At 41.8% G+C, this 25,962-nt stretch overlaps 1 protein-coding gene across 1 annotated transcript; it reads left to right on the top strand.

Moving 5' to 3' along the window:
- Positions 1 to 771: 771 nt before the first annotated feature.
- KBTBD7 (kelch repeat and BTB domain containing 7) lies at positions 772 to 3,755 on the top strand. The gene has a single exon (XM_029209785.1). The coding sequence runs from the start codon at positions 1,077 to 1,079 to the stop codon at positions 3,120 to 3,122; it is 2,046 nt and encodes a 681-aa protein (XP_029065618.1). The 5' UTR covers positions 772 to 1,076; the 3' UTR covers positions 3,123 to 3,755.
- The last annotated feature ends 22,207 nt before the right edge of the window (positions 3,756 to 25,962 follow it).

The following is a 25,962-nucleotide window of genomic DNA, read 5'->3' as shown; positions in this document are numbered from 1 at the left end:
TAAGCCTGTGCGCCACAACTACTGAGCCTGTGCTCTACAGCCTGTGAGCCACAACTATTGAGCCTGCGTGCCTAGAGCCCGTGCTCTGCAACAGAAGCCACCACAACGAGAGGCCCACGCACTATAACGAAGAGTAGCCCCTGCTCACGGCAACTAGAGAAAGCCCAGGTGCATCAGTGAAGACCCAATGCAGCCAAAAATAAATAAATAATATTGTAATACACTTCAGAACCTTTGAAAAGAAGCAACATTAAACACTGGAAGTTTTCTTTGCAGAAATTGTTCATGGTTTCAACTAAGTGGGTGCCTCATTTTTCATAAATTCTGAAAGAAAAACCAACACTTATTGAATCTTTACATTTTAGCCACAGTGTAAGCACTTAATTATTGTTCTAATCAACAAATATTTATTGAAGCGCTCTAGGTCCTTCGCAGTTTATCTCATTTCATCCTCACACAGTCCTATGAAATACTATTATCCCCATTTTGCAAAGGGGGAAAAGTTCTCAGAGAAAAGTTACACAACTAATGAATACTAAAATGGGGCTTCTACTGTGGAGTTCAAACCCACAGCTCTAAACCGTCAAATCCAGGAGAATAAACGCTTCCCAATTCTGTTAGTCAAAACAGTCATCCCCCAGAAGCCTCGCGATATTACTCGAACTACTACTCCCAACGTGCAAAGCGGTTTCTGTGAAGCCGCCTAAGCGGCAGAGGCTGGAGGGCCTCGGCGTTCCTCGAGGCGCGGAAGGCAACCTGGGAGCCGTAGTTCTCCTGGACGCCTACCGGTGTTGCCAGCGCGGCGGTGGCGGATCGCTCGGTTCCAGCCAGTAGGTACTGTGAGGGCGAGCTGAAGCGGAGAAAGGGCGCGGAACTGGAAACGGGTGAGTCAGGCACTGTCTGCGCGTTAAACAGAGGCGGCACCGCGGCGTAGGGTTGAGTTAAGTTAGCGCGGCCCCCGCGCAGTGTCTTTAGGGACACCGCGGTCTTAGCGTCAGCGAGCAGAGGGTGAGGAGGCGCCAGAGCCCGGTCCTTGCACCCGTACTCGTCCTCAGCTCTCCGCCGGCATCTCCACCATGCAGTCCCGGGAAGAAGCTTCGCGCTCTCGCCGCCTTGCCAGTCCCCGCGGCGGGAAGCGGCCCAAAAGGGTTCACAAACCCACGGTTTCAGCTTTTTTCACGGGCCCGGAGGAGCTGAAGGACACGGCCCATTCCGCAGCCCTGCTGGCCCAGCTCAAGTCCTTCTACGACGCGCGGCTGCTCTGTGATGTGACCATCGAGGTGGTCACGCCTGGCAGCGGGCCTGGCACGGGCCGCCTTTTTTCCTGCAACCGTAACGTGCTGGCTGCCGCGTGTCCCTACTTCAAGAGCATGTTCACCGGCGGCATGTACGAGAGTCACCAGACGAACGTGACCATGCACGATGTGGATGCCGAGTCCTTCGAGGTGCTGGTCGATTACTGCTACACGGGTCGTGTGTCATTAAGTGAGGCCAACGTGCAGCGCCTGTACGCCGCCTCCGACATGCTGCAGCTCGAGTATGTGCGTGAAGCCTGTGCCTCCTTCCTAGCCCGCCGGCTTGATCTGGCCAACTGCACGGCCATCCTCAAGTTCGCCGATGCCTTCGACCATCACAAACTGCGATCACAGGCCCAGTCGTTTATAGCCCACAACTTCAAGCAGCTCAGCCGCATGGGTTCGATTCGGGAGGAGTCTCTGGCAGATCTGACCCTGGCCCAACTGCTGGCCGTCCTGCGCCTGGACAGTCTAGACGTCGAGAGTGAGCGGACAGTGTGCCACGTGGCGGTGCAGTGGTTGGAGGCGGCTCCCAAGGAGCGGGGTCCCAGCGCTGCAGAAGTCTTCAAGTGTGTCCGCTGGACACACTTCACCGATGAAGATCAGGATTACCTGGAAGGGCTGCTGACCAAGCCCATTGTGAGGAAATACTGTCTGGACCTTATTGAAGGAGCCCTGCAGATGCGGTATGGTGACATGTTGTACAAGTCTCTGGTGCCAAAGCCAGAGAGCAGCAGTGGCTGCAGCTCTCTTGTGTCCATGGCAGAAAATCCACCCCAGAGGCTGGGTATGTGTGCCAAGGAGATGGTGATCTTCTTTGGACATCCCAGAGATCCCTTTCTGTGCTATGACCCATACTCAGGGGACATTTATACAATGCCATCACCTTTGACCAGCTTGGCTCACACTAAGACTGTCACCTCCTCAGCTGTCTGTGTCTCTCCAGACCATGACATCTATCTGGCCGCCCAGCCCAGGAAAGACCTCTGGGTGTATAAACCAGCCCAGAATAGTTGGCAGCAACTTGCTGACCGCCTGCTCTGCCGTGAGGGCATGGATGTGGCATACCTCAATGGCTACATTTACATTTTGGGTGGGCGAGACCCTATTACTGGAGTTAAATTAAAGGAAGTGGAATGCTACAGTGTTCAGAGGAACCAGTGGGCCTTAGTGGCTCCTGTACCGCATTCCTTCTATTCCTTTGAACTAATAGTGGTTCAGAACTATCTTTATGCTGTGAACAGTAAGCGCATGCTCTGCTATGATCCTAGCCATAATATGTGGCTGAACTGTGCTTCTCTTAAACGCAGTGACTTTCAGGAAGCCTGTGTCTTCAATGATGAGATCTATTGTATCTGTGACATCCCAGTCATGAAGGTGTACAACCCAGCCAGGGGAGAGTGGAGGCGCATTAGTAATATTCCCCTGGACTCTGAGACCCACAACTATCAGATTGTTAATCATGGCCGAAAGTTGCTCCTCATCACTTCTACAACCCCACAATGGAAAAAAAACCGGGTCACTGTGTATGGATATGACACTAGGGAAGACCAGTGGACTAATATAGGTACCATGTTAGGTCTTTTGCAGTTTGATTCTGGGTTTATTTGCCTCTGTGCTCGTGTTTATCCTTCCTGCCTTGAACCTGGTCAGAGTTTCATCACTGAGGAGGATGATGCACGGAGTGAGTCCAGTACTGAATGGGACTTAGATGGATTCAGTGAACTGGACTCTGAGTCAGGAAGTTCAAGCTCTTTTTCTGATGATGAAGTCTGGGTACAGGTAGCACCGCAGCGAAATGCACAGGATCAGCAGGGTTCTTTGTAAATATTTTGAAATACTAAGATGTTTCTACTGCTATGGAATATATCTTAAAAAGATGTCCTTTTCTTTTCTGGAAAAAAAAAAAAAATTGATGAGGGCTGCACATTTGGCTTAGAAAGGGTAATGTGTGAATTGCTAATGTCATGTTACAAAGTTTAAACAGTCCGTGAAATCAACTATATAATGATATACTGTGCAGAAAGTCGAGATTAAAGTATGCAAAACAATGAACCATATAATTGATTAGAATGCTTGGTGGTTTTCTTCTTTGTTCAAGTATTTGTTGCACCAGTGAATCGTTTATAGTTTGATTATCTAATTTAGTCTTGTTAGTTTTTAAATTCTATTTAGTGTTGTGAGGAAATTAGCTTTTTAATTTTTATATAGAAAATTGGAGTAGAAATTGTTGGTAGGGTTTTGAAGGTTTATATCTTCCTTCAGAACAATGAAAGTAGTAGATTTCCCAAATTTTCAAATAGTCAGTTTTTAGGATTCTAAGTTAATACAGTTTGTTAAAATTTGGTTTGGTGTTCTTCTCTTCTGCAAAGAAAAAAAAATTGGACATATATATTAAGGTTATTAAAGAGTGATTTCATTTTGATAATTTGCAGAATGGTCTTAAGCACTCACAGAAAGTAAAAAAAAAATCAGGATTCCACTGTTTTAAAAGAAATTTCATTTTTATTTTTGGAATATAAAATGTGTATTTGCTAAATATGACCATTTTTCTATCTTAAAAAAGACCCATTCTGGTAGCATCACCAACTATTTAGACCCTTCTAAACCAAAAGCAGTAGGTAAGTTGCCATATTTTTTCATCTATATCTGATACATGCTTCGTTGAATCAGGGGAACAATCGTTTTTTTCACTGGACATGTGACTGGGTAATGTACATTTTTATCCGTTGGTCATGCCTTGTCTTAAAACGTTTATATGCTCTCCTACAATATTTTGGCTGTATAGTTTTGCTGTTTGTCTTAGAGGATTCTTTAGCAGAAAGTGACTTTTGTGAGTCGATACTGGTTTTGAAAATATGTATAAGCTAAAAACAGTGTTTTATTGAGATCAGTAGTAGTTATTGTGTCTATCAACTCTAAAATCCAGTGCCAGAAGAGAACTTTAAAACTTTAAGCTGTATATAGAATTGTTTTCTGTAGCGTTGAAATTTTCTGTCAGTTTTGTAAGTCACTGTAAATGATTATCAGCTTGAAGGTATTTTTGTATTAAAAGTTGACAGTTAAAGAACATAAGTGGATGATAGCGTTTGGGGCCAATAGTGAAAGTATGTTTCCTCTAAAATACTTCCCTAAGCAGTGGTGTACATGGTTATTTTATTAGGTTATTTGTATCTGTCCTATATTTCTCTGTGAACCATGCTCCAGTCTGTTTCTTGTTTGTTTTGTATCACCATAATAAGAGAAGGTCTAGAAATAGAGACTAAATTGCACAAAATTGACATTGTTAAATACGAGAACATATAGGTGCTTACTTTTGAGGGTCTGTTAATACATATGGTTGTCACAATACATATACACGATAAATGGTGTATATATACAGATGCTTATGTGCTATAAATTTTTCTATACCCACTTAGTTTATCTTCTTGAATCTTTGTTCAGTAACATGCTAATTCCTCTTCTATGTTTATTCTCTAGTGACCAAATGCTAACATTTTTTTCACACTGGCAGAGTACTTAGGTGTGTGTTCTGGGATAGAGAACAGAATTTTGAATAAGAAAAGGGAGGGAGAGAGAAAAGGGTTTAAAAAAGCCAAACACACAAATAATGTTTTCTTAGCCATTTTGATTGGCCACCTGAAGAGTCCACAGGACATTTCTGTTCAGCATTATTTAATGAAATAAGATTCTCACCCTAGCAGCATGTGTTCCTTCAAAACAGCAAACATGCTTTAGTTTTGTTTGTCCCATATCAGGGGTGTCAACAAGCGCTGCTCTTAACATGGAAAGCTGTATCTTAATAGTATTTTTCGACCGACTTTTCTTCACCAATAACTTCTTGTTGATAGCTTTTTGTTTTGTAAGGTCAAAATAGGACAATGCTGGTCTCAACCACATTATCCATCTACAGAATTAGGGTATGCAACCAGCTGATAAGAGACAGATTCTCTAATGTGTCGTTCTCAACCTCTGAGTTAGGTATAAGCTAATTAGTAGGAAAATATTGGTTTACAAAGAGCTTTTCTTAGAAAGGATTTTGGTTTCATGATATGTTTGTGAATTAGGGAATAGATGTTAATTAACCTTTATTTTATAGATAAGTGATTTGTACATGGTTAGTTACAAATAAAACTGGCACTGGAACCCCAGGCCTTCTGACCTCTTAATTTAGTTTCTGCTAAATGTACAAAACCCTTGCTTACATAGTGAGTGACACAAGTAGCAGTGTTGAAATCCCTTCATCACAGGAAAGCGCCTTTGTCTCAGTTTTACAATTAATTGACACAAATTTTAGCAAATGCTCAATATAATGTCATTTGCAGGATTACTATTTATAAGACTTCGAATGATCTTATTTTTTGTCTCTGTCTGCCTGAAGTCTGAAAAGCTCAGAGAACCCAAAGTATTTCAAATAATTTAAATATTCAAACGATTAGCATTGGTATTTTCAAAAGTATAAAATATAAGACTAATTTAGCAAATAATTTGGGTTTAGGATTAAATTTAATGTCCTTCTATCTCCTCTAGTTGAGCAGTGTTGTTTTGTTTTGTTTGTTTTTTCTGTTTTGTACCTGGATCTTATTGAGAATCTGATGAAAGCTTTTGACCCATTCCCCAGAAAAATGTACATGTTTATGTTTTCATAATTTCAAAGATGTTATGACACTTCTGCAGCTCATCCACACACCCAGGGTAAGAACACTGTGACAGTCCCAAGAACATTTCAACAAAAAGGAATTAGTATTTTGCACAAGATATATTGCTCAAATGTTTGTAAGGGGGGAAGGGCATTATTAAAATAGAGCTAAAGCAATCATATACATTTACCATCTGAAAGGGATGTGAATATTAATGGGTACCTCAGAACAAAGGCAGAGTTGACACTTGTGAATTTCAAATTTCCTCATGATGATTAACATAAGGACAGTAAAGTAAATGTAAGCGATTTAAAGTAATGGGTCAGGGCTTTCCTGGTGGCGCAGTGGTTAAGAATCCGCCTGCCAATGAGACATGGATTCGATCCCTGGTCCTGGAAGGTCCCACATGCCGCAGAGCAACTAAGCCCGTGCGCCACAACTACTGAGCCTGCGCTCTAGAGCCCGCGAGCCACAGCTACTGAGCCCACGTGCCACAACTACCGAAGCCCGCGCACCTAGAGCCCGTGCTCCGCAACAAGAGAAGCCACTGCAATGAGAAGCCCGCACACCGCAAGGAAGAGTAGACCCTGCTTGCCACAACTAGAGAAAGCCTGCGACCAGGAACAAAGACCCAACGCAGCCAAAAATAAATTTTTTTAAAGTGTATAAAATGTTACTTTAAAAAAAAAATGGGTCAGATGAGCTAGTGTATACGAAAGCTTTGAAACTTGAGGTGTTATACATACATGTGATATGAATATTGTCTAGGAAGGCTGTGTATATATTAGGATTTAAAGTATATTATAGGTTCCAGGTGTTTCAAACTGTGGCCATCACAGATGTTCATTAGATATCTAAATTGCAAGATATCTAAACTGCAAGAGTTCTTTATCTCATAATGAGCAGGTGAACAGGTGCTTGGAAAAGGGCATCTACCCATAAGGAATCTATTTAAAATATAATTTAAAAATATAAATTTGCTACTCACTGCTCATTAAACTAGAAACCAGTGTTTTGCCTGATGTCATTTTCACCAATTTGTGCTAAAATGAGGAAAAAATATAAAACATAATGAATGAGTTGTAAACTAAAATTATTTAATTGAATTTGTTTTAATATTCATGAATTGGAAATATAAAAACTTTGCAGTTCTGTGTCAGTCCCTTAAACTTGAAAGTTAACTTGTCTATTTTTTTTTTAATTTATTTTTGGCTGCGTTGGGTCTTCATTGCTGTGTGCGGGCTTTCTCTAGTTGCTGTGAGCAGGGGCTACTCTTCATTGCGGTGCACGGGCTTCTCACTGCGGTGGCTTCTCTTGTTGTGGAGCACGGGTTCTAGGCATGTGGGCTTCAGTAGTTGTGGCACGAGGGCTCAGTAGTTGTGGATCACGGGCTCTAGAGCTCAGGCTCAGTCAGTAGTTGTGGCGCACGGACTTAGTTGCCCTGCGCTATGTGGGATCTTCCCGGACCAGGGCTCGAACTCGTGTCCCCTGCATTGGCAGGCGAATTCTTAACCACTGCGCCACCAGGGAAGCCCTTGAAAGTTTACTTGTCTTTGAAATCCTAAAATCTGTTGCTTGCTTCTTAGCTGTTTTACTTTTCTCTGTCCTCTCCTCTGATCTCTCCCTTACCTGCTTAAAAATTTCAACATCTTTTCATCATAACTTTAAAAGAATATTTATTATAGCAAATATGATAGAGCAAGAAAGTATAGGAAGCAAAATTGTTTATAGAAAATATGGCTAACTAGCAATCCTAAGAGAATTAATTGATAGGGTATTTTTAGAACCATAGAGATTGTTAAATACATACAAACCAAATTTTTTTAACAAAACAAAGCAAAACAAGATAGTGCTCATAGAAGCTGCCAAGTCTTCAAGTACGAGATAGGCAATACGTTTTATGCCCTCTTGTTGACTCTGGGCCATTTTGTCACCCAGATCCGTTCCATCAGCTGCTGTTCTTCACTTATTTGAGCCTGTGGACTCAACACCACCCAAGACACAGGGTGTAGGGAACGTATTGTTGCATACCATTCCCCTCCATATCTGAGGCATATTTTCTCAGAAACCATGCTACTCTGTGGGCAGTCACCTCTCCGTGACAGAGTCAACCTTTTACATTCTCCTCCAAAGCAATTTTAGCTGCTTGTAACTACCATGTCTTAATCAGGAATATAGCAGCGGCGCGGGGGCAAACTATCCCTTAATTCTGGGGAAACTAGCAAATAGCAATGGCTGTCACTTCAAGGCACAGCCCGATCCAGTCTTAATATCCTTATGGCTTTCTTTGTACAGAGAAGATACCACGGGGCAATGTTTTCCTCTCACTTCATACTTTAGTTAGGATCTAGGTGTGGTGGTATGTACAGAGAGACCCTATAGTTGTTTTAATAAGATAGAAGTTTCTCATATAAAAGTCTAATCTGTTATGTAGCTGATCTAGGAAGTCACCTGAGACCCACGCTTTTCTGTTTTCCCATTCTGCTACCCTTAGGGTATTGTCCTGGTTCACGTGGGCCAAGCTGGTTCACCCTCATGTGTATATTCCAGCCATGAGGAATGGAGAAAGGGAAAGGGGGTGGGGGCATGACCCCTGTGAGCGAAGTTGTTCACATCACTTCTGGTCACATGACATTGGCCAGATCTTGACCTTATGTCCACACCTATATGTGTGCTTGAGAAAGGTAGTCTTTATTCTGGGTCAACATGTATCTTATTAGAATCCAAGGGTTCCTTCTTGTAGAATGCTGAGGAAGGGTATTGTGATATGAATAGCAATCTCTACCATCTGTCAGGCTAGATTTTATCACATGGCAGCCAAAATGATTGCCAGGACTCCCCAGACCCACATCCTACCAGCTGAGAAACCCCAAAAGGCAATATTTTCTGATATCTCTTGTAGATAATTCCTGGGGGACCCAGGACTCTGAATAACCAAATTGAGTCACTTGTAATAGATGAAGTTGGGAACGCGGAAATGTTGAGGAAGATAGACAAGTAAGGAAATTACCTCAATGAGGATTATAATTCCTACTGTGGCAGACTCTTCAAAGACAGTACAGTTCCAAAGGTGGGAATGTTCAGGTTACAGAGTGTATTTTGTTTTGACCTGATCCTAGGATGTGAGGGGAAACTTGGGATGAGAACAAGCTGGCAAAGCTCTTAAGCATCACATCTTGAAGTCACTGTATGTCACGCCCAAGGAGTTGACTTTTTTTTGCATACAGTGTAAATTCGTTGAGAATTTTTAAGTAGGGGCTTGACGTGATTGAATGTTTTGTTGAGACTCCTCTCCGTGCAAAACGGAGGGGGCAAGACCAGTTAAAGGAAGGCAGATGTAGTCCAGACTACTGCAGCCCTCAATGGGGGCAGTTGTTGTGGGCTTGATGAAGAAGGGACAGTTATAAGAGGGGTTAAAGAGATTGAGCTGGACCTATTACTGTATGTTTAGAGATGAGGGAGCTGGGAAAGGAAGTATGAAAGGAGTATGAGAAAGGAAGGATGACAGGCTATTTCTAAGTTTTCTGCTTCCATATCGTGTGAGAGTACAAGCCGAACTTCTATACCAAAGAGACCCTAAAATATAAGACAGAAACTGGTTTCTCTCCATTCAGTCCAGAAGTGAGCTGTAGTGTTGGCAGGGTGATTCTGGCCCAATGAGGTTCTTCATGAGCCCAGCTTCCCTCACTGTTTTCTGCCAGCTCCTAATGAGTTGTCTTCATCCTCATGAACAAAGCACACTCACCAGGATTATATCTGTGTTGCAGCCTGCAGTGTTGGGGAAAGAGAGGAAATGGAGAGCAAAAAATTCCTTTTTTAAGGACTTTTACACTACTTTTGCCATTTTCCCGCTGGGGAGAATTTAATCGTATCACCTCATCCAGCTGCATGTTTCAGAAATATTGTCATTAGATGCGTAGTATGTGTCCAGCTAAAACTCAGGGTTTCTCTTACTAAATAGATTAATAAATGAATAGATTTTAATATAGATGTGCCCAGGCTTCCTGTATTCAAATGTAGACAATTCACAACAACATGCGAACTTTATCACTCTGATGGTCATTTCAGATCTCCCTAATCCTCCTTCTATAATAAATTCACAGCCAAAAGTTAAATTCCATATAATGCTGAATAATGATTTTTCACAAACAAATGCATCCCTGAGTGCCTTTAACACACACACACACACACACACACACACACACACAAACACAAACACTTGTCATATCCTTGCCATTAAATTCTGTCTCAGTCCAAGTATTCCTAGAAATGACAGAAATTACGCCTCCAGAGTCAGGGTCCTCTCCCTAAGTGCCCAAGCTCTTTTCCAATCCTCGCTCCTCTGGGAACTCACCAGTGTAGCCCTCTTACTCATCTCCCACTCCAACGACTCTCCCACTATTATTAAAAAAGAGGAAAAAGAATGAGTTTGAGAATACAGGAGTCAGATCAGATTTGGAGACACCAGTGGATGCATGTGGTATCCCATGGGCAACCTCTGACCCCAGCTGCAACTAGGATGGACACACTCAGGCCGTGGTAATAGGCTACTTTACTTCATTTTTCTGCCTCAGGGCTTCCTCTGAAGGATCCTGCAACCACAGGACAGGAGTTTGAGGGGACGTTAATGCCCCCAGGGTAGTCCTCATGTGGTGGAGGCTGGGAATTGGTAGATACATGCCTCAGAATCCCGACTTTAAGAAAGGGCCAATTCTGAAATGCGTTCTGTGTAGATCATCAGAAGGTCCCCTGCTGAACTGAACCCGTCTCCCACAGCAGTGATCAACTCAGTAACACATCTTCCCTGTGTCACTTTCAGGGTGTGGTCAACCATGTCACACCACAGAAATTTGATTTGGCAGTTAGAAGGTCATTGGTGGTATTTTGCAAAGAAGTTTCAATCTGAATCTTTGCCATTGGTGGTGTTTTGCAAAGAAGTTTCAATCTGAATCTTTGCCATTGGTGGTGTCTTGCAAAGAAGTTTCAATCTGAACCTTTGCTTGGAAGCAGAAGCCTGCCAAGAATGGATTAGAATGAGTGAGATGAAATTTAGCCATGTGCCAAATATGGGTTTACCCTGCCTGTAGAGTGCACAGGCCGATTCAAGCCTCACAGCCTTTCTTGTAACATGACAACAAAAAAAATTCATGTTTTTATAAAAACTATGTTGCCAAAATGTTGCATCTGAATCTAATTAAGCCTTTAGAACAAAATTCCAGTTTACAGGAAAGACAACGGCCAGAAGGATGAGTTAATATCACCACGAAGATGCAATCAGCCAAATCCAGTCTGTGGGACATCCAACAGGACAGCTGACAATGGCAACAGCAATTTGTCTTCCCTCACATGGTGAGATTTAAGAAAGTGGAAACAGCAAGCATGGGCTATTCTTTGGAAGGGAATGAGTAGTACCTAGTCAGGAAGAGAATACCTAGGTTGTGTTTTAGTTGCTCTAAGTCTTAAACACTTTACTAGGCTCAGGCAAAAAGCCATTATAAAGAATAACGAAGGGCCTGGGCTTAGAAGCTCAGAGGAAGGGAGGAGTTGGACCAAAGCACAGGTGGAACAGGTGCCAGGAACCTTCTTCCAAACTGGAGGAAGAAAGGGAGGCTTGTTATAAATGGAGATGAGTTTCTAAGAATGGCTTTAGACGTCAGGTAGCTTATACCTCTAAGCTTAATTCTATCTTTAAATTAGGATGCAAGGTTTTCTGCTGAAAGAAAGGGAGCAGCACGGGAAGAGGCTTGAGGAAAGCGTGAACTAACTGAGTGATAAGTTTCAAGACAGCGGGAGGGATGGGGCTATTTTTTCTCTCATAACACCAATCAAAGTGCCCTGAACAGAGCTGAAAAAAAAATTTATAGTACTAAATATATAGATACATTACTAAAATTTAAAAAATAATCCTTACATGGCTTGAATTTCTGTATATTGTTCTTGATCAGTAGCTGATTCTTGATTTTTTGTCAACTGGAATCATAGAATATGAGCCCATTTTTCTTATTTAAACCCAAAGAACTTTAACTATACCAAGGGTCATACTGCTAGTTGTTAGTAAAGCCAGAATTAGAACTGGGTTTCCTGTCTCTTAAATCAGGGTACTTTCTAGTATACCCTCTTGCCTCCCAAGTAGTGATGAAGTTTATACCATTTTTCCAATGTGTACACCATCCAAACAGAGGACTTTGAAAGGAAAATCACTGTTGTTCTGCTTGAGATGTCTTTGGTCCTTTAGTCTTGTTCTGATGCACCTTAGGGCACTGAGTCTGGAATTTCTGCACACTTTACCAAGAACTCTGAATAAAGAGAGACCCAGACCTAAAGCAAAGTCATCTTAGCACAATTGAGAAAGGAAATGAAAATTGGTTTTAATTCAAAATGAAACCCCAGAAAACCTCCAGTGATCAGATTAAAAGTTTTTAGATATTAAAAAAATATGGTATTATTTTTAGTATTATGCTTGTATTTTAAATAGGATATTTAGTATTTATACTATTTATATTTTTACTTAGTGTTATATTTTGAACATTTCAGTTCAGATAGAGTAATCTCAATCAGAGCATTGAGTTAATTTAGTAAATATCATATTCTTCTTATATTTAAATTCACAGTTATGATATTAAATATATCAAGGTAATAATAAGGTATACTTTCTCAAATACTACCTCTGTTCTGTGTACTCATGGAATACCAGTAGAATGAATGCTTGAGGAACGATAAAATAGTCTCCAAGTTTGAATCATTTTGAATGGTACTGTACTACTAATTTAAAGACAGGCTCTGTCATATTTCACTTCAAAATGCAATCTAAATTTATCAAAGGTACACATTTATTATCGTGAAGTTTTGTATTATAGCTGAAGTCAACCTCAAAGTTATATGCTATAATGCTTGAGATCTCTGAAATGTCAAGGATTCTTAATGTAGTCAGTTCCTGACTTACTAGGAACTCAGGTTCTTAATTTTTCCCATGTATATTTTATATACAATAGTATGTATATGTCGATCCCAATCTCCCATTTATCCCTCCCCCCCTTCCCAAACAACCATAAGATTGTTTTCTACATCTTTAACTCTACTTCTGTTTTGTAAATAAGTTCATTTGTACCATTTTTTTAGATTCTAAATATAAGCAATATCATGTGATATTTGTCCTTTTCTGCCTGACTTAATTCACTCAGTATGACAATCTCTAGGTACATCCATGTTGCTACAAATGGTATTATTTAGTTCTTTTTTATGGATGAGTAATATTCCATTGTATATATGTACCACATCTTCTTTATCCCTTCCTCTGTCGATTGACATTTTTTTAAATTAATTACAAAATTTTTTAAAAATTTATTTCTGGCTGCGTTGGGTCTTTGCTGCTGCACTCGGGCTTTCTCTAATTGCAGCAAGTGGGGGCCACTCCTTGTTGTGGTGCGCGGGCTTCTCACTGCAGTAGCTTCTCTTGTTGCGGAGCATGGGCTCTTGGTGCGTGGGCTTCAGTAGTTGTGGCACACGAGCTCAGTAGTTGTGGCTCGCAGGCTCTAGAGCGCAGGATCAGCAGTTGTGGTGCACAGGCTTAGTTGCTCCGCAGCATGTGGGATCTTCCCGGACCAGGGCTCGAACCCGTGTCCCCTGCATTGGCAGGCAGATTCTTAACCACTGCGCCACCAGAGAAGCCCTCGATTGACATTTAGGTTGCTTCCATGTCCTAGTTATTGCAAATAGTGCTGCAATGAACAATGGGGTGCATGTATCCTTTCAAATTATGGTTTTCTCTGGGTGTATGCCCAGGAGTGGGATTGCTGGATCGTATGGTAGCTGTATTTTTAGTTTTTTAAGGAACCTCCATACTGTTCTCCATAGTGGCTGTACCAATTTGCATTCTCACCAACAGTGCAAGAGGGTTCCCTTTTCTCCACACCCTCTCCAGCATTTACTGTTCATAGATTTTTTGATGATGACCATTCCGATTGGTGTGAGGTGATACCTCATTGTAGTTTTGATTTTCATTTCTTGAATAATTAGTGATGTTGAGCATCTTTTCATATGCTTCTTGGCCATCTGTATGTCTTCTTTGTAGAAATGTTTATTTAGATCTTCCGCCCATTTTTTGAGTGGGTTGTTTGTTTTTTTGATATTGAGCTGCATGAGCTGTTTTGTATATTTTGGAGATTAATCCCTTGTTAGCTGCTTCATTTGCAAATATTTTCTCCCATTCTGAGGGTTGTCTTTTTATCTTGTCTATGGTTCCCTTTGCTGCACCAAAGCTTTTACGTTTCATTAGGTCCCATTTCTTTATTTTTGTTTTTATTTTCATTACTCTATAAGGTGGGTCGAAAAAGACCTTGCTATTATTTATTTCAAAGAGTGTTCTGCCTATGTTTTCCTCTAAGAGTTTTATAGTGTCTGTTCCTAAATTTAGGACTTTAATCCATTTTGAGTTTATCTTTGTGTATGGTGTTAGGGAGTGTTCTAATTTCACTCTTTTACATGTAGTTGTCCAGTTTTCCCAGCACCACTTACTGAAGAGACTGTCTTTTCTCCATTGTATATCTTTGCCTTCTTTGTCATAGATTAGTTGACCATAGGTGCATGGGTTTATCTCTGGGCTTTCTATCTTGTTCCATTGATCTATGTTTCTGTTTTTGTGCCAGTACCATATTGTCTTGATTACTGTAGCTTTGTAGTATAGTCTGAAGTCAGGGAGTCTGATTCCTCCAGCTGTGTTTTTTTCCCTCAAGACTGCTTTGGCTATTTGGGGTCCTTTGTGTTTCCATATAAATTGTAAAATTTCCTGTTCTAGTTTTGTGAAAAATGCCATTGGTAATTTGATAGCGATTGCATTGAACCTGTAGATTGCTTTGGGTAGTGTAGTCATTTTCACAATATTGATTCTTCCAATCCAGCAGCATGGTATGTCTCTCCATCTGTTTATGTTATCTTTGATTTCTTTTATCAGTGTTTTCTTTTTTTTTAATCCTATTTTTTTTTTTTTTTTTTTTTTACGGTACGTGGGCCTCTCACTGTTGTGGCCTCTCCCGTTGCAGAGCACAGGCTCCAGACGTGCAGGCTCAGCGGCCATGGCTCACGGGCCCAGCCGCTCTGCGGCATGTGGAACCTTCCCGGACCGGGGCATGAACCCATATCCCCTGCATCGGCAGGCGGACTCTCAGCCACTGCGCCACCAGGGAAGCCCTTTTTATCAGTGTTTTATAGTTTTCTGAGTACAGGTGTTTGCCTCCTTAGGTATGTTTATTCCTAGGTATTTTATTCTTTTTGTTGTGTTGGTAAATGGGAGTGTTTCCTTAATTTCTCTTTCTGATCTTTCATTGTTAGTGTATAGGAATACAAGAGATTTCTGTGCATTAATTTTGTATCCTGCAACCTTACCAAATTCATTGATTCGTTCTAGTAGTTTTCTGGTGTCATCTTTAGGATTTTCTACATATAGTATCATGTCATCAGCAAACAGTGACAGTTTTACTTCTTTTCCAATTTGGATTCCTTTTATTTCTTTTGCTTCTCTGATTGCCGTGGCTAGGACTTCCAAAACTATGTTGAATAATAGTGGCGAGAGTGGACATCCTTGTCTTTTTCCTGATCTTAGAGGAAATGCTTTCATTTTTTCACCATTGAGAATGATGTTTGCTGTGGGTTTGTCGTGTATGGCTTTTATTATGTTGAGATAGGTTCCCTCTGTGCCCACTTTCTGGAGAGTTTTTATCATAGATGGGTGTTGAATTTTGTCAAAAGTTTTTTCTGCATATATTGAGATGATCATATGGTTTTTATTCTTTAATTTGTTAATATAGTGTATCACATTGATTGATTTGTGAATTGAAGAATCTTTGCAACCCTGGGATAAATCCCACTTGATCATGGTGTATGATCCTTTTAATGTGTTGTTGGATTCTCTTTGCTAGTATTTTGTTGAGGATTTTCGTGTCTACATTCATCAGCGATACTGATCTATAAAATTTTCTTCTTTTCTGATATCTTTGTCTGGTTTTGGTATCAGGGTGACAGTGGCATTGCAGAAAGAGTTTGGGAGTCTTCCTCCCTCTGCAATTTTTTGGAAGAGTTTGAGAAGGATAGGTGTTAACCCTTCTCTTAATATTTGATAGAATTCACCTGTGAAGCCATCTGGTCCTGGACTTCTGTTTGTTGGAAGATTTTTAATTACAGTTTCAATTTCATTACCTGTGATTGGTCTGTTTATGTTTTCTAATTCTTCCTGTTTCAACCTGGGAAAGTTGTACCTTTCCAAAAATTTGTCCATTTCTTCCAGGGTGTCCATTTTATTGGCAAAGAGTTGTTTTTCGTAGTGTCTTATGATCTTTTGTATTTCTTCAGTGTCAGTTGTAATCTCCTCTTTTTCATTTCTAATTTTATTGATTTGAGTTCTCTCCCTTTTTTTCTTGATGAGTCTGGCTAAAGGTTTATCAATTTTGTTTATCTTCTCAAAGAACCAACTTTTAGTTTTATTGATCTTTGCTATTGTTTTCTTTGTTTCTATTTCATTTATTTTTGCACTGATCTTTATGATTTCTTTTCTTCTACTAACTTTGGGGTTTTTTTTGTTGTTGTTGTTCTTCTTCTTCTTTCTCTAGTTGCTTCAGGTGTAAGGTTAGATTGTTTATTTGAGATTTTTCTTGTTTTTTGAGGTGAGCTTGAATTGCTTTGAACTTCCCTCTTAGAACTGCTTTTGCTAGGTCCCATAGGTTATGGATCATCATGTTTTCATTGTCATTTGTTTCTAGGTATTTTTAAATTTCTTCTTTGATTTCTTTCAGTGATCTCTTCGTTATTTAACAGCACAGTGTTTAGCCTCCATGTATTTGTGTTTTTACAGTTTTTTCCTGTAATTGATTTCTAATCTCATAGCGTTGTGGTAGGAAAAGATGCTTGATACGATTTTAGTTTTCTTAAATTTTCCAAGGCTTGATTTGACCCAAGATGTGATCTATTCTGGAGAACATTCCGTGTGCACTTGAGAAGAAAGTGTATTCTTCCACTTTTGTGTGGAATGTCCTAAAAAGAGCAATTAAGTCTATCTGGTCTATTGTGTCATTTAAAGCTTGTGTTTCCTTATTTATTTTTTGTCCGGATGATCTATTGGTATAAGTGGGGTGTGAAAGTCCCCCACTATTACTGTGTTACTGTCAATTTCCCCTTTTATGGCTGTTAGCATTTGCCTTGGGTATTGAGGTGCTCCTATGTTGGGTGCATAAATATTCATAATTGTTATGTTTTATTCTTGGATTGATCCCTTGATCATTATGTAGCGTCCTTCCTTATCTCTTGTAACAGTCTTTATTTTAAAGTCTATTTTATCTGATATGAGTATTGCTACTCCAGCTTTCTTGTGATTTCCATTTGCATGGAATCTCTTTTTCCATCCCCTCACTTTCAGTCTGTATGTTTCCCTAGGTCTAAAGAGGGTTTACTGTAGACAGCATATATAAAGGACTTGTTGTTTGGTTTTTTTTCCCAAGTAACTACTTTATTTATTAATTTATCTTTTATAAATTTATTTATTTCATTTATTTATTTTTGGCTGTGTTGGGTCTTTGTTACTGCACACGGCCTTTCTCTAGTTGCAGTGAGTGGGGGCTACTCTTCCTTGCGGTGTGCGGGCTTCTCATTATGGTGGCTTCTCTTGTTGTAGAGCACAGGTTCTAGGCACACGGGCTTCCATAGTTGTGGCATGCAGGCTCAGTAGTTGTGGTTTGTGGGCTCAGTAGTTGTGGCTCACGGGCTCTAGAGCGCAGGCTCAGTAGTTGTGGCGCACGGGCTGAGTTGCTCCGCGGCATGTGGGATCTTCCTGGACCAGGGCTCGAACCCATGTCCCCTGCATTGGCAGGTGGATTCTTAACCACTGTGCCACCAGGGAAGTCCCAAGGGCCTTGTTTTTTGTAGCCATTCAGCCAGTCTCTGTCTTTTGGTTGGAGCATTTAATCCATTTACATTCAAGGTGATTATTGAGATGTGTGTTCCTTTTACCATTTTCTTGTTTTGGGTTTGTTTTTGTGGGTCTTTTTCTTCTCTTGTGTTTCCCGTCTAGAGAAGTTCCTTTAGCATTTTTCGTAAAGGTGGTTTCATGGTGCTGAATTCTCTCATAGCTTTTGCTTGTCTGTAAAGCTTTTGATTTCTTCATTGAATATGAATGAGATCCTTGCTGGGTAGAGTAATCTTGGCTGTAGGTTATTCCCTTTCATCACTTTAAATATGTCCTGCCACTCCCTTCTGGCCTGCAGAGTTTCTGCGGAAAAATCTGCTGTTAACCCATGGGGATTCCCTTGTATGTTATTTGTTGCTTTTTCCTTGCTGCTTTCAGTATTTTTTCTTTGTATTTAATTTTTGATAGTTTGATTACTATGTGTCTCGATGTGTTTTCTCTTTGTGTTTATCCTGTATGGGACTCTCTGCACTTCCTGGACTTGACTGACTATTTCCTTTCCCATGTTAGGGAAGTTTTTGACTATAATCTCTTCAAATGTTTTCTCAGACCCTTTTTTCCTCTTCTTCTGGGACCCCTATAATTCGAATGTTGGTATGTTTAATGTTGTCCCAGAGGTCTCTGAGACTGTCCTCAGTTCTTTTCATTCTTTTTTCTTTGTTCTGCTCCCTGGCAGTTATTTCCACCATTTTATCTTCCAGCTCATTTATCCGTTCTTCTTCCTCAGTTATTCTGCTATTGATTCCTTCTAGAGTGTTTTTAATTTCAGTTATTGTGTTGTTCATCACTGTTTGGTTGCTCTTTAGTTCTTCTAGGTCCTTGTTAAACATTTCTTGTATTTTCTCAATCCATGCCTCCATTCTGTTCCGAGATTTTGGATCATCTTTACTATCATTACTCAGAATTCTTTTTCAGAGAGGTTGCCTATTTCCTCTTCATTTATTTGGTCTTCTAGGTTTTTACCTTGCTCCTTCATCTACAACATATTTTTTTGTCATTTCATTTTTTTCTTTTTTTTGATGGGTGGGTGTGTGTTCCTGTCTTACTGGTTGTTTGGCCTGAGGCGTCCAGCACTGGAGTCTGCAGGCAGTTGGGTAGAGCTGGCTCTTGGTGCTGAGATAAGGACCTCCGGGGGACCTCACTCCAATTAATATTCCCTGGGGTCTGAGGTTCTCTGTTAGTCCAGCGGTTTGGACTCAGCACATCCACCACAGGAGCTCAGGCCTGACCTCTGGCCTGGGAACCAAGATCGTGCAAGCCACTTGGTGCAGCAAAAAAAAAAAAGAAAGAAAGAAAGGAGCAGTACAATAACAAAGAATAAGAAGCAAAACAAAATTAGAAAGATAAAAAATATATTAGGAAAAATAAAAATATAATTGAAACAGATGCAACAACGTAAAATAAAACCACAACAGAAAAAATAAAAAGGATAAATAAATAAATAAATAAAAATAAAAACAAAAAATGGGGGAACAAGTCAAAAGGAGCAGAACAATAACATAGTCTAAAGAATAAAATAAAATTAGAGGGGGCTTCCCTGTTTGTGCAGTGGTTAAGAATCCACCTGCCAATGCAGGGGACATGGCTTCCAGCCCTGGTCTGGGAAGATCACATATGCCACAGAGTGACTAAGCCTGTGCACCACAGCTACTGAGCTTGAGGTCTAGAGCCTGTGAGTCACAACTACTGAGCCTGCGTGCTGCAACTACTGAAGCCCATGTGCCCTGGAGCCCATGCTCTGCAACAAGAGAGACCACCGCAATGAGAGGCCTGCACACCGCAACAAGGAGTGGCCCCTGCTCACCACAACTGGAGAGAGCCCATGTGCAGCAATGAAGACCCAACGCAGCCAAAAATAAATAAATTAAATATAATAAATAAAATTAGGAAAATAAAATATATATTAGAAAAAATAAAAAAACAAATGAATCAACAGCAACAAGGTAAAATAGAACTCTGACCTAAAAGCAGAAGAAGAAAAAAAAAGGCCCTGGCTATGGGGGTGGTGAGCTTACGTGGGGGGTTTTAATGTAGGCAGGGGCGGGCTTTACGGTTGGGTGGACTTATGACCCCCACAGCTGGAAAAGGCCTTTGGGGAGGGACCTAGGCGGGGCAACATTCAATGTGGGGCGAGGCCTCTGCTTAGGACCTGCGTGGAAGTGGAGAGGCTTGGCACCTGCAAGGAAGGGGAGAGGCATGCCATTTCTCAATAAGGAGACAACCTGTCAAAATTATGCATAAATAAAACCAGAACTAGAGGATCTCAGTCATTTACAGCCATTTAATTTCTTCTGTCTTTTTTGTAAAAGCCAGAGGGAAGAGGCAGGTGACAAGCAGTTCACACACAAAGACATGGGTGTTCTTGGGACTCCTGCCAACTCTACAGGATCTAAAGTAGTCGTTTGACAACTCAGCAAGGAATGGGTTTCAGGCCCTAAGGAAACCGAGCACATCAGAGGAATGGGTTCCCTGCCTCCAGCTGGGGTCCCAGCTAATCCTGCAGTCTTCCCAAGCAGGCAGCTCTGCTTTGAGGGCAGCCAACTAATGCTTGACAAAAGCCAGCTGGAGGGACTTCCCTGGTGGTGCAGTGGTTAAGAATTTGCCTGCCAGGACTTCCCTGGTGGTGCAGTGGTTAAGAATCTGCCTGCCAATGCAAGGAACATGGGTTTGAGCCCTGGCCCGGGAAGATCCCATGTGTCGTGGAGCAACTAAGCCCGTGTGCCACAACTACTGAACCATCTCTCTAGAGCCCATGAGCTACAACTACTGAGCCCACATGCCACAACTACTGAAGCCTGCATGCCTAGAACCCATGCTTTGCAACAAGAGAAGCCACCAAAATGAGAAGCCCGCGCACCACAATGAAGAGCAGCCCCCATTTGGTGCAACTAGAGAAAGCCTGCACGTAGCAATAAAGACCCAATGCAGCCAAAAATAAAAATAAATTAATTAATTTTTTAAAAAGCAAGAAAAAAAAGAATGAAGTTGGGCCCTTTCCTTACACCATATACAAAATGATTCTTGGAAGAAATACTGTTTATAGGCATACCTCCGAGTTATTGTAGGTTCAGTTCCAGACCACTGCAATAAAGTGAATATCAAAATAAAACGAGTCACACGAATTAAAAAAGAAAAAAAAGAATCCACCTGCCAGCACTGGGGACATGGGTTTGATCCCTAGTCCGGGAAGATGCCACATGCTGCAGAGTGGCTGGTTCTGTGTGCCACAACTGAGCCTGCGCTCTAGAGCCCGTGAGCCACAACTCCTGAGCCCGCATGCTGCAACTACTGAAGCCCGTGCCCCTAGAGCCCGTGCTCGCAACAAGAAGAGCCACCGCAATGAGAAGCCCGCACACCACACTGAAGAATAGCCAGCCTCCCACTTGCCTCAACCAGAGAGAAGCCCACGCAGCCCACACACAGCAACAAAGACCTAACACAGACATAAATAAATAAATAAATAAATAAATTTATTTTTAGAAAAACAAACATTAGGAAAAAAAAAAACAATGGGGGGGCCTCCAGAGTGTGGAGTTACAGAGTTTGGAGGTATGGCCTTGGGTGAGTGTGTGTGGGTGGGGCTTAGGCCCAGTACCTTGGAGGGGGTCTCGGGGTTTCCAAGTGTAGATGTGGGGCCCTGGGGCGGGGGGGTGTAGGGGCGGGGCTTGGTCTCTGTGCGGCAGGAGGGAGGCTCCGAGGACAGAGAATTAGGCCTATGAGCCCAACAGGCTCTCAGGTGCCTAAGTGGACAGGGAAAGCGCTGGCCCTGTTCCCTTCCATTCCTTTGCTCCCCTCTCCCACCATCTCCCCCAGGGTCTCCCCCGTGGTCGCTGGACCCCTAACCGTGGGTGGGTCCTGCTGGCTGTAAGAACTCCTTCCCACCCCCAGCCGCCCCTCACGCGTGCCGGTCCTGGAGGTCTGGCCTTTATTTTTGCTCCCCCTTCCCTCCCTCCCACTCCCTCATGACCTGCACGTCTGGAGGGGGCCTTGGTGGGCAGAGCATCAGGCCCAGGATCTCAGCAGGCTCCTGGGGGACCCAAGTGGGCAGGGGAAATGCTGGCCACGCTCCCTTTTGATCCTCTGCCCTCCCCGTGGTTCCCCAATTTCCTGCTCTGGGCATGGGATCTCTTCCTTTCCCCCAGCCTCCCCTCAGGGGCGCCGGTCCCGTCTTGCCTCCACTCCTCCTCCCGCTTCACTCCCCGAGACGCCGCACATCCTACCCAGTCACTGGCGGTTCCTTCTGTCCCCTTAGGTGTCCGTGGTCCCCCACGGGTGCCTGGTAGGTGCCCCAGTGCAGACACGTGAATTCTGCGTCCTCCTAGTCTGCCATCTTGACTCCACCCCCTCGAAAAAAAGCAAGTCACACGACTTAAAAAAAAAAAAAAAAATCTGCCTGCCAGTGCAGGGGACATGTTCTGGCCTGCAGAGTTTCTGCTGAAAAATCAGCTGATAACCTTATGGGGATTCCCTTCTTTGTTATTTGTGGCTTTTCCCTTGCTGCTTTTAATATTTTTTCTTTGTATTTAATTTTTGTTAGTTTGATTATTATGTGTTTTGGTCTGTTTCTCCTTGGGTTTATCCTGTATGGGACTCTCTGTGCTTCCTGGACTTGATTGACTATTTCCTTTCCCATGTTAGGGATGTTTTTGACTATAATCTCTTCAAATGTTTTCTCAGACTCTTTTTTTTTCTCTTCTTCCTCTGGGACCCCTATAATTTGAATGTTGGTGCATTTAATGTTGTCCCAGTGGAGACTGTCCTCAATTCTTTTCATTCTTTTTTCTTTATTCTGCTCCCTGTTAGTTATTTCCACCATTCTGTCTTCCAGCTCACTTATTCATTCTTCTGCTTCAGTTATTCTGCTATTGATTCCTTCTAGTGTATTTTTCATTTCAGTTATTGTGTTGTTCATCACTGTTTGTTCTTCAGTTATTCTAGGTCCTTGTTAAACATTTCTTGTATTTTCTCAATCCATGTCTCCATTCTATTTCAGAGATTTTGGATCATCTTTACTATCATTACTCTGAATTCTTTTTCAGGTAGTTTGCCTATTTCCTCTTCATTTATTTGGTCTTGTAGGTTTTTACCTCGCTCCTTTGTCTGTAACTTATTTTTTGTTGCCTCATTTTTTTTTTTTTTTTTGAGGGGTGGGGCTGTGTTCCTGTCTTACTGGTTATTTGGCCTGAGGCGTCCAGCACTGGAGTTTGCATGCAGGTGGGTAGAGCTGGGTCTTGGAGCCGAGATAAGGACCTCTGGGGGACCTTACTCCAATTAATATTCTTGGGTCTGAGGTTCTCTGTTAGTCCAGTGGTTTGGACTCAGTGCTCCCACCACAGGAGCTCAGGACTGACCCCCAGCCTGGAAACAAAGATTCTGCAAGCTGCATGGCACAGCAAAAAAAAAAGAGCAGAACAATAACAAAGAATAAAAAATACAATAAAATTAGAAAAGTAAAAAATACACTTAAAGAATTAAAATGTAAATGAAACAACAACAACAAGACAAAACAGAACCACTACAGCAAAAAAAAAAGGGCGGGCGGGGGGTGGGCCGGAAAAGATCTTGGCTTAGGCAGGAGCAGGGCTTAGGTAGAGCGGGGCCTGAAGGGGCCTCGGAGGGTGGAGGTTCAGGCCTGTGGGACCCCAGCAGGCTCCCTGGGGCCTGAATGTGTGGGGGAAATACTGGCTGCATTCCCTTCTAATGCTCCGATCCCCCAGAGGTCTCTCCCTATCCCCGCTGATTCCCTCGCCATGAATGGGCCCCTCCGAGTGTGGGAACCCCTCCTCTCCTCCAGCCACCCCTCAGGGTCACCAGTCCCCTCCCACCTCCACTTGTCCTCCCCTCTCCCTCCCCCACCATGTCCCACCCGGTTGCACGGGGGTTCCTCCCATCCCCATAGGTGTCCAAGGTCCCCCACCAGTGCCTGGTAGGTGCCTTATCTGTGAGGAGACGTGTACTCTGCACCCTTCTATTCCACTATCTTGACTCTGCCCCCCTGTATTTTCTTTTCTTTTTTTTTTCTTTGCCTCGCGGCAGGCAGGATCTTAATTCCCCAACCAGGGATCAAACCCATGCCCCCTGTAGTGGAAGCCTGGAATATTAACCACTGGACCACCAGGGAAGTCCCAACAATACTGTATTTTAAACTTCAGAGTTGCTAAGAGACTCAATCTTAATTCTTATTACCACAAAAAAGAAATGATAATTATGGGATATGATAGGAGTGTTAGCTAACACTACAGTGGTAATCATATAGCACTATGTAAATATATCAAATCAACTATTTGTATACCTTAAACTTACACAATGTTATATTTCAATTATATCTTAAAACATAATAATAAAATGCTTCGTTGGAGGAAATAGTGATATTATGTTGCATATGCAAGAGTAACAGTGAGGGCCAGAATAGGACAAAGTTCATCCTGTTTTTAATGTTCCACATTCTACTTTTTTTGTCCAAAATGGACACTCATTTGATAAAGTCATTTTGAAGAGCTATCACAGAGCATTCCATAGACTCTTTGTAGAGACGTGTTTTGGGCTAAAGGTACTAAATTTGGTCAGCACTGGGAGCAGGCATTCTTGAAGGCCAATATTTGTTTTTATTTTCATTGTGACCTTTCTATACCTGAAAGGTATAGAATAAATTTTAGAAAGAATAGTAAATTAAATAAAATAAGATCTGTGGAGTCCAAGCTTCCATGGATGCCACTTACCCACAGATTTTTTTTTTTGAAGGATGCATCTTAGTTCCCTGACCAGGGATCGAACCCACAGCCTCAGCAGTGAAAGCACAGAGTCCTAACCACTGGACCACCAGGGAATTCCCTACCCATAGCCTTTTATAACTGAGGTAACTGTTAGTGTCTTTTTGATGAACACATAATATCTCTAAAACAAGAATTCCTCTAAATATGTCATTCCTCTAAATTCTTCTAAGTATGTATATTCCTCAAATCTTATAGTAGATACAACATTTTAAAAAATCAACATAGGTTGTATCCATTTTGCCTTGAATGTAAGTCTGACAAAATTATGTTAAATTCTTTGGAATAGCATACTGGAGACATGTTTTATGAGCAGTACCTTGAAATTTTTTTCAGAATAGATAAGATTTTGAACACCAGAATGCTAGATTTTTATTTATAGTAATATGAAGGATAAGGAATATGCTGTATTCAGTTTTAACTAAGTTCCAGCACATCCAGAGAACCTCGATGAATCTTTGTCTTGTTCAGCTTATCCTAGGATTATTCATATCTATAATTTTTGAAACACCAAATGAGACTACAATTTGATTTTTTTAAAATACCAGAAATACCGTGTGCCATATTCTTTTTTTACTTTATTTTTTTAAAATTTTGAGATAATTGTACATTCATATGCAGTTGTAAGTCATAATAGAGATCTCATAAACTTTTCACCTAGTGTCCCTCAGTGGTAACATCTTGTTTAGTTCTGGTCACAACCAAGAAATTAACATTGATACAAACCAGTTACATTCATATATTACCACTGTAAGCAGAAGGGCAGGGGATCCCTGGAGAAAGAGAACCAGGCATGGCTTTTTTCACAGAAGAGAGGTTATGTTTGGCTTAAACCATCTTGTGATCTAAGCCTGGCCACGATGTTTGCCCTTGAACAGGTCTCAGTAATTAATGATCTTAAGGGGACAAAGGATGCAGAAACAAATGACTGTTATTAGGCAAGAGAAGTAACAATAGCAAAGATAATATATCTGTTGTGAAGACTCCCAGTTCTGTTTCAATGGTAAAGATTAGCCTGGGGGGCTACCCTGGTGGTACAGTGGTTAAGGATCCGCCTGCCAATGCAGGGGACACAGGTTCAAGCCCTGGTCCAGGAAGATCCCATATGCCCCAGAGCAACTAAGCCTGTGTGCCACAACTACTGAGCTGCACCCTAGAGCCCACGAGCCACGACTGCTGAAGCCTGCGCACCTAGAGCCCGTGCTCCGCAATGAGAGAAGCCACCACAATGAGAAGCCTGCGCACCGCAATGAAGAGTAGCCCCTGCTTGCTGCAACTAGAGAAAGCCCCCACTCAGCAACAAAGAT

The sequence above is a fragment of the Monodon monoceros genome, unplaced genomic scaffold (genome assembly GCF_005190385.1).
Source record: "Monodon monoceros isolate NGI ecotype Baffin Bay Population unplaced genomic scaffold, NGI_Narwhal_1 Super_Scaffold_8, whole genome shotgun sequence".
Classification (NCBI taxonomy): Eukaryota; Metazoa; Chordata; class Mammalia; order Artiodactyla; family Monodontidae; genus Monodon; species Monodon monoceros.
Note: the sequence above shows the minus strand (reverse complement) of the source record. Positions and strands in the feature narration are given on the sequence as shown.

Bases quoted from the DNA above. Each gene is read 5' to 3' on its own strand.
- KBTBD7 (XM_029209785.1), top strand. From the start codon at position 1,077: ATGCAGTCCCGGGAAGAAGCTTCGCGCTCTCGCCGCCTTGCCAGTCCC.